This window comes from Marmota flaviventris, chromosome 11 (genome assembly GCF_047511675.1).
Source record: "Marmota flaviventris isolate mMarFla1 chromosome 11, mMarFla1.hap1, whole genome shotgun sequence".
Lineage (NCBI taxonomy): Eukaryota > Metazoa > Chordata > Mammalia > Rodentia > Sciuridae > Marmota > Marmota flaviventris.
This window is the reverse complement of record NC_092508.1, coordinates 104,257,125-104,271,246: the sequence shown is the minus strand read 5'-3', so window position 1 is coordinate 104,271,246 and position 14,122 is coordinate 104,257,125. Positions and strand designations below refer to the sequence as shown.

At 41.1% G+C, this 14,122-nt stretch overlaps 1 protein-coding gene across 1 annotated transcript in view; it reads right to left on the bottom strand.

Moving 5' to 3' along the window:
• Window positions 1-14,122, bottom strand: part of Sctr (secretin receptor) — a 62,797-nt gene that overhangs the window by 45,499 nt on the left and 3,176 nt on the right. The window contains exon 2 of the mRNA XM_027936801.2: window positions 2,055-2,175. Within this exon, the coding sequence (XP_027792602.2) occupies window positions 2,055-2,175 (121 nt within the window). The remainder of the gene's footprint in view (window positions 1-2,054; window positions 2,176-14,122) is intronic.

Sequence of the window (14,122 nt, the reverse complement as noted above, 5' to 3'; positions counted from 1 at the left end):
GGTTTGTGATTAACGGATCCACAGTCCCCCAACCACAACAGAGTCATGATGACTGCCGTGGAGCCTGCCCTTTGCTATTCTTCTCTTCTTTCTCACTAGCAGAACCTGGTTTTGTTCAAGGTGGCCACATGCATAGCTAAACCTCTGGGTCTCCAGCCATGGTTGCAGCCAGGGGTGGCTGTGCGGTCCGGTTCTGCCAGCAACAAAGTGCAAGCAGAACCCCCCCCCCCGAAAGTTTCAGGAAAGCCAGGCTCCTCGGTGTATCCCCACCCCAACTCCCGGCTGCTCTTTCCTTCCAGAAACACAGCAACTTTGCTTTCCTCCCCGGAGGTACAACAGCCCTTGTATGACCATGAGGACGAGAGCCACACGTTAAGCCAAACAACAGAGGAATCTGGAAGATACGGTATCTTGGAACTTTGTACTACCTCTGAAGTTTTTATGATTTGCAACAAAGAAATCCCTATTTGGTGAAGTCAAAGTATCCAACTTCTTTTGCAAAATGCATTCCTCAGCGATGAGACGGAGTTCCAGTTCCTCATCATTTATCCTTTGTTCTCCCCATTCCCATCTCATACCATTAAGTGCTAAGTAAATAGTTTTTGAATGATCAAACCCAGGACCCCGCACATGCTCGGCAAGCGCTCTACCACTGAGCTGCAGCCCCAGCCTAAATGAATGTTCTTTAATTTCACACCGATCTCTTAAAATAGATGTGGAAGTTGAGGCCCAGAGACATATTAAGCAACTTAGGAGCCCATGGTCTAATTTAAAAGCTGGGGTTGGTTGGTCTCTTTTTTTCTTTTTAGATTGAGGTAAAATCACATAACATGAATTTAACTATTAACTATTTAGAGTGTGCCAGTGACATTCAGTACCTCATAATCCAACATGTAGCCATCTCCTCTATGTAGTTCTAAAATATCTTGACCACCCCTAAAGGAAACCCCGCACCCATCAAGCAATTTTTCCCCACGGCCCCTCCTCTCAGCCCATCAACTATGAATCTAATTCTGTCTCTATGGATTTACCTAATATAGACATTTCAAATAAATGAAATCATATGACGTGTGACCTTTTGTATTTGGCTTATTTCAGTTAATACCATGTTTTTATGAATCATCTGTGTTCTAGCATGTGTTAGTACTTCATTTCTCCCCCCACCCCACCCCGCCTTAGTTCTGGGGATGGAACCCAGGGCCTCACACATGCTAAGCAACTCCTCTACCACCAAGCTACAACCCAGCCCCTCTCATTCTTTTTTAAGGCTGAATAATATTCCATTACATGGATGGATCATATTTTGTTTATCCATTCACCCCTTGATGGACATTTGGGTTGTTTCCATCTCTTGGCTATTAAGAATAATGCTGCTATGAACATTTGGATACAGATGTTTTTTTAAGTACCTGCAATAGATTCTTTTCTTAATGCTACATCCTTCAATGATAGAGAGTAAAGAAGAGAAGTTTAGGAAGGGTATAGAAATACAGTTAACACCTAAATATAAAACTCATAATATTTAAAGAGTTGATTAATAATAATTAATATTTAAATTACCAATATTTACAAAACATTTGTATTTTGCAAATTCTATCTCATTTATCATTATAATATTGAAGTAGATATTATCACCTCCATTCTATAAATCAAGAAACTGAGGCTGAGAGTGTTAAATAATTTTTACATAGTCACACAGCAGTGAATGCTTGGAAGCATGGTACCCCAAGGGTTTCTGACCCCATACTGCCTTTCCTCACTCATCAACCTGGCAGTGAAGGTGACCACGTGGACAGGAGGCAAACAACCTTATAAAGTGATTCCCACCAAGCCCTTCCCTTGAGGAAGATGCTAGGAAAGCACCGGCTGCCCCCACATACCCCAGAAAGGAAAAGTGGATGCTGGTTTCTGGTCCATATAGACTGCTCACCAGCCCTTCCAGCCCCAGTTGACTAAGTGAACAAAGCCAACCCAGTCCCCCACATCCCATCCTGGCCCAGAGGACGCACCCCCCAACCTGGTGGGTCAGGGCATGAGCTGAGCAGATGTCGTACCTGGTCCTGGAAGCTCTGGGCTGACGTCTTCTCGCCTGTCCTTGGAGAGCTCCTGCAGGCACTGGTCCTGTTCCTCCTGCAGCAGCCGAAGCACATCACACAGTTGGGGCAGGGCTCCAATCTATGAGTCCAAACCAAGGGTGCTCATCATCACTACTAGTCAATCCCACCACCCAAGGACTTAGTGTGAACAAGAAAGCCTCTAGAAGGAAAACTTAAGCCCATGGTGGTTAGGGGCTCTGACAGGGGTTGTACACCCAGGGCTCTGGATTTCAGCAAACAGCTTTCCAGGTGGTCAACGACAATATCTTAATCTCTCTCGTCATCCCTACTCTCGTGTTTCACAGATGGAAGTTTCAACATGAAGGAGCAGGAGAAGAAGTCCCTGGAGATAAAGCTAAACTTGAAAATGGCCCAAATAAACAAAAGTCTGGGCCAAGAAGAAAAGCCAAGGTAGTGCTATATCCAAAGGCAAACATAAATGCTGTTCCAATTAACTCCTATTTGGGGTCCTGAACATCTACTTACCCCTTCACTAATGCAGTCAGAAAGGCCCTGCAGCTGTTAGCAACTCCTCCTCCTCCACTCCCTGACACCAAGTGTTCAGGGTTGATGGTCCCCACGAAGCACACACATCACCTCTCCTGGCCCAGAGCCAGCCACATCCAGCTGCCACAGAGACACTGGGCCCATCAGCTCTGACACCATATCATGCTCCTTCAGCCCTGCATTTCCATTTTGTCTGACACAATACAGCAAATAACATTTCCCTCCATAGTGTTAAGGGTCAAACCCAGGGCCCTAGGTGTGCTAGGCAAGTGCTCTACCACTGAGCCACATCTCCACCCCCTAGTGACTTAACTGGCTGTATTTAGACTCTTACCCTGAGACAAACTCAGCTTCACCTGGTAGCCACACATGAGATTGGTTCTAGGATCAGTCCCCACTTGCCTCAGGAAATCAAACCCCAAGGAGGCTCAAGTCCCTTACATAAAATGACATGGTATTTGCATAGAGTCTACACACATCCTCCCACGTACTTTAAATCCTCTCTGGATTACTTAGAATACCTCATACAATGCAAGTGCTTGGTGGGTAGTTGTTAAGCTATAGTTCAGAGAATGATGACCAGAAAAAGAGTATGTACCTGTTTACTACAGACTCTTCTTTAAAAAATGTATTTTCAATCCGTGGATATGGAACCCATAGCTGTGAAGGGCTGACTGTAGTTTACCTAAGAATATAGCAATTGTGTGGCAGTAAGTGGCACCTAGCCCCACACTCTGGGTCCTTGCGCTCTTCATCTTGGGGTCTCACCCAGTCTTAGCTGAAGCCCGTCTTTTTCAGTACTCTCTGGCTTTTCAGAGGAGGTGATGGGAGGGTTTGCGTAGAAAAACCTACACAAGATTCGCAGGCCCCATCTTTCAGCTCATGAGAACTGTTGAGAATCACCCTGAGACTGAAATCATTCTTAAAGGTGAGAAAGGGTTGGATGGCCAGGACAGGTACAAGCTTTTAGTGAATGTAAGGAATTCCATGTATTAAGTGTCAAGAAATGCTCATACTCTTTATATGAAAATAATCAGATCCCTAGGAACCTGGGACGGGGGACTATGAAGAATATGTAATGTTCATTTTTTTTTTTTTTTTAGGAATATAAGAATGGCAAAACACATACACTTACATGTTCAACAAGCTGAATAAACCCCAAAGAAATTAAATCTAAAGAAATTCAAACTAAGGCATGCTGTGATTTTTGAAAAGTAAAGATAATAATAATAATAATAATAATAATAATAATAATAATAATACTACAAAACAAACAAACAAAAACCAACAAATCTGGAAAACAGCTAAAGAAAAACTACACCATCCGCAGGGGAAAAGCAATTAGAATGAACACTGATTTTCCATGGGGAACCATAGAGTCGGAAAACAGTGACTCAATATTTTTCAGGAACTTTTAGAAGAAAAGAACTGTTAAGCCTGCATCTATATTCAGTAAAAAAAAATACCCCAGTAATGGAGAGAAGATTAAGACACGCTTAGATAAGAAAAGCTGAAAGAATTTGTTGCCAGCAGATCTACTTTGAAAGAATGGCAGAAGGAAATTCTCTACACAGAAGGGAAAAGCTAAGAGAAAGAAACTTGGCTCATCAGCGAGGAAGAAAGAGACCAGTAAGCAAAAATGTGGGCAAGTGCTTTCCTTCTCTTCAGTTTTATAAATAGGAAATGGTCCAAGCAAAGATTAAAACACTATTGTTATTGTTCCAAATTCAGGTAGAGAAAATAAATTTAAAACTAGTATGCTATAAACAGGAGATGGTGAAGGGACGTAAATAGAGGAAAATAGTCTATACTTCACTTGAACCAATAAAAGGGTAATGCCAGTAGACTATGAGAATGCATGTGTATACAAAGTAATCCTTAGAGCAATCAATAAAACAACTATGTGAAGAGCTACATACAAACACACGATAGATGGATCAAAATAGAATTTTAAAAATTGTTCTAACAACCCACAGGAAGATAAAAAATAACAAAGAAATGAAAAACTTAAATAAAAAAATAAAATGGCATACTTAAGGCTTCACCCATCAATAATAACACCAAGTATAAGTGGCCTAAATATACCAATTAAGAGAGATATTGGTATATTGGATTTTAAAAATATAATTAAACTATATATTGGCTATAAGAAAATCACTTTAAATAAAATGATATATAGGCAGATTAAAAGGATATAATAAGATAAGTGATGCAAACATTGATCAAAGAAAGTAAGAGTGAATATATTAATATTAGATAAAGTGGAGTGAAGAGAAAATACAAGGACCAGAGATGGAGAGGGATTCTGAATAATGATAAAAAAAGACAATCTATCCAAAACACATGGCAATCCTAAGTGTGTATGCACCAAACACCCAAACTGTGAAATAAATATGCAAAGCAAAAGCTCATAGAATCAGAAGGAGAAATAGACAAATCTGTAGTTTTACATTGGAGACTACATACCCTTCTCTCAATAACTGATAGGATGGCTAGGAAATCAACAAGGATATAGAAAATACTGTCTATCAACACAACCTAATCAACATTTACGGGATAACTTGGATCCACATTGTGTTCGTCCGCTTGCCATCACTGCAACAAAAAGATGGTAGAAATCAACTTCTAAAGAGAGAAGGTTTGTTGACTCAGTTTTGGAGGTTTCACTCCCTAAGCACTTGGCCTTGTTGCTGAGGGCCTGTGGAGGTACCTCATGGTCAAAGTGCAGGGTAGAGCACCCCATCCACCTCATGACTGGAAATGAAAGAGAGAGGGGAAGAGGAAGGGTCTGGGGTCCCACTGTCCCCTTCCAGGGCACGCCTCCAGTGACTGCAAGACTTCCCACTAGGCTCCACTTCTTCAAGTTTCTTCCACTTCCCCATGGCACAAGCTGAAGACTAAATTTTTAACACATGGGCTTTGGGGAAACATTCCAGATCTAAATGAGAGCACACTTAGAATTAAGTTTAAAAATAAAATAACTGCTTAGATGTGGATCTAACAAACATAGAGCTTATACCCTGAAAACTACATGATGATGATGAAAGAACTCAAAGATTTGAAAGAAGAGTGGAGGCATACAGATACTCCTCCACTTACGAGGGGTTTACAGTCCCAATAAATTGACAATATTGTAAGTCAAAGTGCATTTAATGTCTAATCTGCCGAGTATCCTAGCTCAGCTCCACAGTACACTGCAGAGGGCTGGTGGCTTCCCCGGGATCACTGTGAGCTGCAGCTCGCTCCACTGCCCAACCCCACCAAACAGGATCCTACTCGCATTCACTAGTCTGGGAAAAGATCCAAATTCAAAAAGCAAAGTATAGCTTCTGATGCACGCTTATCCCTTCAAGGGTGTGAAACCCCTTTATCACTTTCACACCCATGTAAAGGGCGCCCAACCATCCTAAATTGAGGACCATCCATAATCCCAGAAATGGAATAGCTGGATCATATGGTAAGACTATATTTAATTTTCTTAGAAATCACTGAGCTCTCTTTCACAGCAGCTGCCCCATTTTACATTCCCACCTGCCGTGTACCAGGATTCCAATGTCCCATACACTTACAGACACGCGTGACTTTTCCGCTGCTGTTGTGGTTTTATAAAGGCCATTTGAGTGCCAGTGAAGTGGATGGTCCCACTGTTCTTTTCTTTTACCCATGACCCTTAACTCAAATGCAATAAACCGAGATTATTTTGTGTGGTGGTATGCAAACTAAAGAAAGGTTTGGTGCCCCCCAGTGTCTATGTGACATGAACGGCATTCTGCTGAAAGGACTGAGCCCATGGCTTCCAAGTGTTGACAAGAGAGAAGGAAGATGGCCCTCGGGGTTGTTGGGAGTGGCTGGGAAAAGATGGTGCTCAGTGGAAGAGCTACCTGGACAATGTCTGGTGACAGAAAGTGAAATGAGCTCTCTTATCATAAATTAACCTTGAGATAGGGGAGGAGAGACTGGCATTTAGTAGATCCATGCATATTTATAAATGCATTTTAATATACTTATTAAAAGTGTTAAGTATCATTGTACTTGAACTGCACAAAAAGATAAATGAAATGAAAGAATTTCTGAACTTTATATAATAAAAATTTTCCTCCAAACAACAGCTATTAATTTTTAAAAGATCCCTTTAAAATTTAACAGTTAAGAGAAAAAAACCCCACAAATATTGCATTTGGGTAAGTACATGTGTTTTGTTTTGTTTTTCTTTTAATTGTACTAGTACCAGAGTTTAAATGGAAAAAAAAAATAGCATTTCTTTACCCTAATCTTTACCTGTTCTTCAGAGACAATGATTTTCTGCTCCTTTTAGATATTCTTTTTCATTTTTATCTCCATATTTTAACATTATGCTCTCATATTATTATTTCTTGGTTTACTGAGACACCCAAACTTCCAAATATGGAAGATAAAGATTTAGATGTTTTAAAATATTCCACATATATTAATCTCCTCTTAGATTACCTATAATTCTCTTCATTTAATTTTTGGCAAAACAAATGTCCTGTATTTATAATGGCTTTTTTTGACTATGAAATACTGTTTGCTTCTGGGTCAAGTCACATAAAATGATTATGTGTCTCTTGTACATTTTGTTTTTCCTGAGGTCAGTAATTACTGTGATTTTTCATTTGATTACCTTTCTACATACCTATAGCTAATTTTCCCAAGTGGTCTTACAGCTCTGTCAACAATCCTATCTATTTTTTTCTCTGGAGACTGCTCTCCCAGTGTCCTCCATCCTCCTGCTCCACCTTCCTGCTCCACCTGTGGCCCACTACCCGGCTGTGGTTTGGGGTGTTCCCTTCCCTCCTCTCCTGCTTGGAGTCCTGTTTTCTTAGATTGCATGCCATTTACCTTGGTTTGCTCTCTTATTTTGCAGAAGCACTGAATTTTCTAATAGCTTCTTAAGAAAGTTCATTTATTTATTTAGCTGGGGATGGAACTCAGGGCCTCATGCTTGCTAGGCAAGCATTCCACCACTGAGTTACAGTCCCAGTCCTGCAAGAAAAATTTTTAATTATCTTTGCTGAAGTGGAAAGTTTGATTGATTATCATACTAATAATTTGCATAGAGAATTCTAGTTTGAGATAATTTTCTCCACATATTTTTTTTTCAGGATTGAGGACTGAACCTGGGGTCTTGCCCATGCTAGGTAAGCATTATACCACTGAGCAAAATCCCTAACCTCTCCTCCCTAATTTTAAAGGGAGGTAATACTGTATTTGGTATAGTATTCAACTCTTCCTGTGCCGTTGAGTAAGAGACAGATGTAATTCCAAATTGTTTCTATATGACTTTTTTTGTTTTTCCTTTAGAATTATTTAAGATTTTTCTTTGTTTCTCATTGTTGTAAAATGTAATGGAGAAATTGTTTTCTTTTTGTTGGTTGGTTGGATATGCTGTGAAAGCTCGTATTCTTCATTTTTTTTTAATTTAAAAAATTACATTATTTATTTTGTTATTTCACCCCTTCACCTTCTCTGTTACTCCGGAATTCATTAAATAAATATTGAACTATCTGTTTCACTCCTTTAATCTTTTCACCTCTCTATTTTATAATCTCCTCTTTGTAATCTTTCTGGGAGATTTCCTTGACATTATCTGTGGAGTTTTTAAGTGAATGTTTTATTTTTATGCATTTCATTTCCAAGAAACCTCTCTCATCCCATTATTCCTTTCCCATAGTATCCTTTTCGTTTTATGGCTTTAGAATCCTTAAAAAAAAAAAATACTGTCTTAGTCTGTTTTCTGTTGCTGTAACAGAGTAACACAGACTGGGAAGTTTATAAAGAGATTTATTGGATTCACAATTTTAGAGGCTGGGAAGTCCAACAGCATGGCACTGGCATTAGGCAAGGGCATTACATGACAGAAAGGCAAGGCACCACATGCAAGAGAGAAAGCATGCAAGCCAGGGTCCTCTCTTACTCTTCTTTTTTTGGCAGCGGGGAGGATACTGGGGATTGAACTCAGGGTCCCTTGACCCCTGAGCCACATCCCCAGCCCTACTTTGTATTTTATTTAGAGACAGGGTCTCACTGAGTTGCTTAACGCCTCACTGTTGCTGGGTCAAGCCTCCTGATTCAGCCTCCCCAACCACTGGGATTACAGGCTTATAAAGCCACTGATTCCCTGGTGGTGGCCCCACCCTCATGACTTCGTCTAACTGTAATGGCCTCCCAAACATCTCCTCTCCAGATACCATCAACATATGAATTTGGGGAGTAAGTTGCCAACACGTGAGATTTGAAGGGACAAATTCAAGTCACAGCAACCGTCATCTCTCCTCTCTGGAGGGTCTGTTTTCTCTGTGTTCCCTTCTTGTATTTGTTTGCTTCCACCATAATGAGATATCACCTCACTCCTTGGAACCCTTCCTTGACGTCATATTTAGGTTTTAGGCACTGACAGTTCTTGGAATTGCTGGCCTTGGACAGGTTGTTGACTGGTGACCTTCCCTGTGACTCAGTCAGGCTGATGGGGGTCACTGCCAAGATCCGTGGTGTCTCCCTCCCTGAGGTCTTTCCAGGGTGCTCTAGGCCCACTGCACAGCTTCTCTTCCGCCCAGCACTTAGGGGGCTGTTTCTCCCATACTGCTTCCTTTTGTAATCACTTTCCATTTTGCAAAGATCTCTTGAGATCTCTGCTTTGCTGTTTTCTTTTGTTCTCTTTGACTTGTGGGTTTAAGCCTTTTTCATTTGTCATCTTAAGGGAGTTTCCAGGAGCAGAGTCAACACATGTGGTCAGTCTGCCACATTGTCAACTCGATACCCTAAGTATGTGTTTGAAAAGTCCCCACAAATTTAATAAGAGATTGTCAAAGAAAAATCCCTAAATGATGTTTTTCTTTATTATTTTATTAGAAGAACAAACACATACAGAATGTATTCTTTCTTAAAGAATTTAAGTCTTAGCCACCCTTACATTCTTATATTGATAAGAGTCATGTCAAAGTTTGACTTTTTAGATATCTGAACCACAAATGTTTTGGTTTTTACTTTTGTCTTTCCTGGAATTTTAAGTTTTCCTTTTCTTTTTCTTTTTTTAGTTGTTGTTGGACCTTTATTTTACTTCTTTGTTTGTGGTGCTGAGAATCAAACCCACTGCCCCAGGCATGCTAGGCAAGTGCGTTACCACTGAGCCACAACCCCAGCCCTTAAGTTTTCCTTTTCTTGATCCACAAAATTCATAGACCTTCACCTCATCATTATATCTCCTAGTTGTACTTCTAGATTCTGTATAATATTGTCAACTATCTTCTCTGGGACTTTCTTCAAGGAACACTTTGGTTTTTTGAACTAAATCCTCCCAAAGGTGTTGCAGAATTGTGAACTAATATCCATACGTTGCCATCCTCAGTGAATTCTACTTCTTAAAAATATCTTATATTTTAGATTGAGTTTTGAATTTGCTAGGGTATAACCCATGGTAATTTTTTAAAAGAAATGGTATGTAAGTTTATGAGTATTTCCATAGCCAGTTGTGACTCTGTGGATAATATCACCCTTTGTCTCACTCAACACCTAGTCCAGGTTGAGCCTTCTAGAGTCCAAGTTCACATTTGCTGCTTGATATGCTGTAATTAACCTTCACCATTCCTTTTGTATTAGTCAGCTTTGTGTCACTGCAACCAAAATACATGACAAAAACAACTTAGAGGGGGAAAAGTTTATTTTGGCTCATGGTTTCAGAGATTCAGTAGATGGTCATCCAACTCCATTGCTCTGGGCCCAAGGAAAGCAGAATATCATGGAGGAAGGTCATGGTGGAGGAAAGCTATTTATCTCATGGCAACCAGAAAGCAGAGAGAGAGGGAGGGGGGCGGGGCAGGAGCCAAGGGGACAAGATATAATCCCCAAGGTCACAACCATAGTAACCTACTTCTTTCAGCCATACCCACCTGCCCAGAGTTACCACCCAGTTAGTTCATTCAATTATTAATCCACTAAATGGATTAATTCACTTATTAGATATAGTTCTCGTAATCTAATCATTTCATCTCTGAATATTCCTGCATTAACACAGGAACTTTTGGGGGACACCTCATGTTCAAACCACAGCACCTTTCTTTAAGTATTTTTCCAGATGGTAGTCATACTTTGAGATGCCCATTCAGCCTGTGAGCCAACAGCTCCTCACTGGGAAGAACCCTTCATCTCTATGTTGGATCAATTGAGAAAAAAAAAAAAATAAACAATGCAATAGAGAACAATCTGCCTTCTTCCTTTGGAAACTTAGTATTGCTACCTGGATGGTGAACAATTCTTCCATTCCTGAAGCATGTAAACTTGGACATTATAGGACAGCCGTATTCTGTCCTCTAGAAATCAGTTGAATAATCCACTCTGCAGAGAGAGGGGATAACAAAGCAGACCTCAATGTGAGAGGGAAAAATGTCAAGAGAGTTCTGTCAGCTATTGCAGAGTTTAATTTTGGACTCCTAAATCTGAAAAGATAAAATGTGGGAGGAGACATAATAAAAACCTATTAAATTCTGAAGAAAGTGAAAGGACTCAATATCATTTTTGCTTTTCACACTTCGTATATAATTACTTGCCTGCCAACTTGAGACTAGAAAGAAATCGTTTGGCAGGGAGAAACTATATTATTATTTATATTAATATATTGATATTAATATTATTATTAATAATATATTAATAATATACTAATAATATATCAATATTATTATTTTACACGATGAAAAATAAGAGAAGAGTACTCAGTATCATAAAACCAGTTTGAAACCCAGAGTGTCAGTAAACATTCATTTGATACCTACTACATGTCCATCGGTCTGTCCATCACTGGGGACACAAAGGTAAATGGATGTGGTATCTGCTCTTGAAGCACTGAAAAGTATCTAATGACTTCAAACTGGCCTTTGGGTGTATGAAAAAGTCCTCAACATCATTCATCACCAGGGAAATAAAAATCAAAACCATAATGAGGTATCACCTCACTCCTGTTAGGATACTTACTATCAAAAAGATCAAAAGTTAACAAGTGATAGGAAGGATGTGGAGAAAAGAGAACCCTCCCACACCATTGGTGGAAATGTAAATTGGTGCAGCCATTATCAAAATGAGATATAGGTTCCTAAATTTTTTTAAAAATAGGATTATAATATGACCTGGTATCTCCACTGCTGGGTATGTACTCAAAGAAAACAAAATCAGCACCTCATACCAATATCTGTATCCGCCACGTTCACTGCAGCTCTCTTCACAATAGACAAGATAGAATCACCTCTAAGTGGCCATCAGCATACAAATAGATAAAGAAAATGTGATATGAGTACCATGGAATATTATTCAGTTTTTTAAAAAGAAGGAAATCCTGCCACTAGCGATACACAAATAAACCTAAAGGACATCATGCTAAATAAAACAAGCCAGTCCCAGGAAGGAAAATACAATATGTGGAATCCAAAAAAGTTGGGCACGTAGAAGCAGAGAGTAGAATGGTGGTCGCCAGTAATGGGCAGTGGGGAAGAGAAGCGAAGCCAGGAACTGCTCTCCACACCCTGCCCAGAACCCTCCTGGGAAAGGCCAAGTGAGGACAGTCTGCAAGCCAGGAGGAGGCCCCTCACCAGAAACCAAACCCTGGAGGACCCCATTCTCAGACTCCAGCTTCCAGAACTGTGAGAAAGTCAGTGTCTGCTGTTCAAGTTGCTCAGCCTGTGGCGTTTTGTTCTAACAGCCCACCTGACTAAGATAAATGGGAAGGAAGGGGACAGAGAGTGTAATTTAGACAAATCCATCAGGGCAAGATGTTGGTCAGAGGAAGTTTGTCCAGGGAGCCTCACCTCTCAGGAAACGAGAAATGCTTCTGCTGGAATGAAAGGGCAGGTAGGGAGGTCCGGAATTTGAAAAGACAGGTGGCTATCAGGGAGCACCTCTGAGAGCCAGGGGTGAGGAAAGTGAGGCAGGACATGGAGGACTCTAGAATCAGGAGACCTTTTGAATCCTGGCCGCACAATGGGCTGGGCTGCAGGACAGGATTAAGCAGGGATGCCCTTCCCCTTAGCATCCATCAGACATGGACTGTGGAGGCTGGGTGGGCCCAGGGTGGTCTGATTTTCTCAAGTCTGCACCAAGCACAGCAGCCTTCTGCGGAATGTAAGAGGGTACATAGGATCTGAGTGTTGTGGGTTTCACCTTGGGCTGTGGGTTGTCCCAGAGCCTGAGTGGGGTCAGCAGTGAGAGTCTTGGCCTTTAGTGGACAGGGAAGCAGGGGCCACTGGAGGAATCAAATGGTGGCAGAGCTCTAATCCTAGAGAGTAAATCTGGGCTTTCAAGGAGGGTGTCAGAACAGTGGCTGAGCCTTCCCTGGGCATGGCAAGAAATTGGGGGTAAGGATGGGTAAGGACAATGGAGCAGGATGGAGGGAGGAGAGCTCTGTGGGAACCCCAAAAGGTGATGCCACAGCCGAGAGAGGACTCCTCTGGATATTTGAGGAATTGGTGCCTCTTCCTAGTCATTTGATTTTGTGAACCCCTAAGCATATCTCTGGTCCCCCTTAATAAGTATATAATCTGGTGATTGTTTTAGGTTTCATAAGGAGTTGATATGAAATGAAAATTCACATCACTTAGATGCTTGGGAGAGGATTTTAGGATGGCCCCTTGGGCACTAGAAACCCAGAGTGAGACTCTACAGGAGCAGCTGGTTGAGGTCCTCAGATGTGTGGCAGAGATCTCATGCCACCCTGTCCAGCCAGGTAACCTTGAGCAAGTACCTTCACCTATCTCCAAGTCTCAGTGTCACATTAGGGATAACGACCACTGATGTGAGAATTAAATCAGATAGTCTCTGAAGGGACTTAGCAGAGTCTGGTGTGAAATTGCAGCTCAATAAGGAAGCCTTCATCACCATCACCACCACCATTCTCATCATCACCACTATTCATTTATGTTAGTGGTATATCAACATTTTTATTTTGAAATTCACAAGCACTTCTTGAGAAAATTAGGAAGTGATTTTCATGTATACACAAAAAAATTCTCCAGCAACCTTCCTCTGAAGAGTCATCAATAACATGCTCCCCAGGTAACTCTCGTGAGCCTGCCACAGGTATGGTCAGCCACTAGACCCAGATGTACCACAGACAGGGGCAGGGGCCACCATGTGCCAGAGGCTTCTATGTGTCAGACCACTACTTGGAGTTTTTATGTTTTCTGAGCCATTGACTAGGGAGGAATGAGGATAGGAGAGGGAATGATGGGAAGGGAGGTCAGAAAAGATCAAGGAGCCCGTTGCTTGCAGAAATCTTTTTGTCTGTCTTAGAAATAGGTTTTTGTCACATACACCTGTTTCTGTCCTTTGACTCATATCCCTGTCACCAGTCCCATTTCCCTGAATGCAATATGCAATGAGCTTCTATTGTGAGCCTGAATAATGTTATTTCCCCTGGAATGTGACAGCCTTTAAGGAAATGGACCTCATACAGGGGCACTTTTGTCTTCCCTGCCCCCAGAGAATAGTTGCCAATGTCTGCAGACATTTTCTGTTGT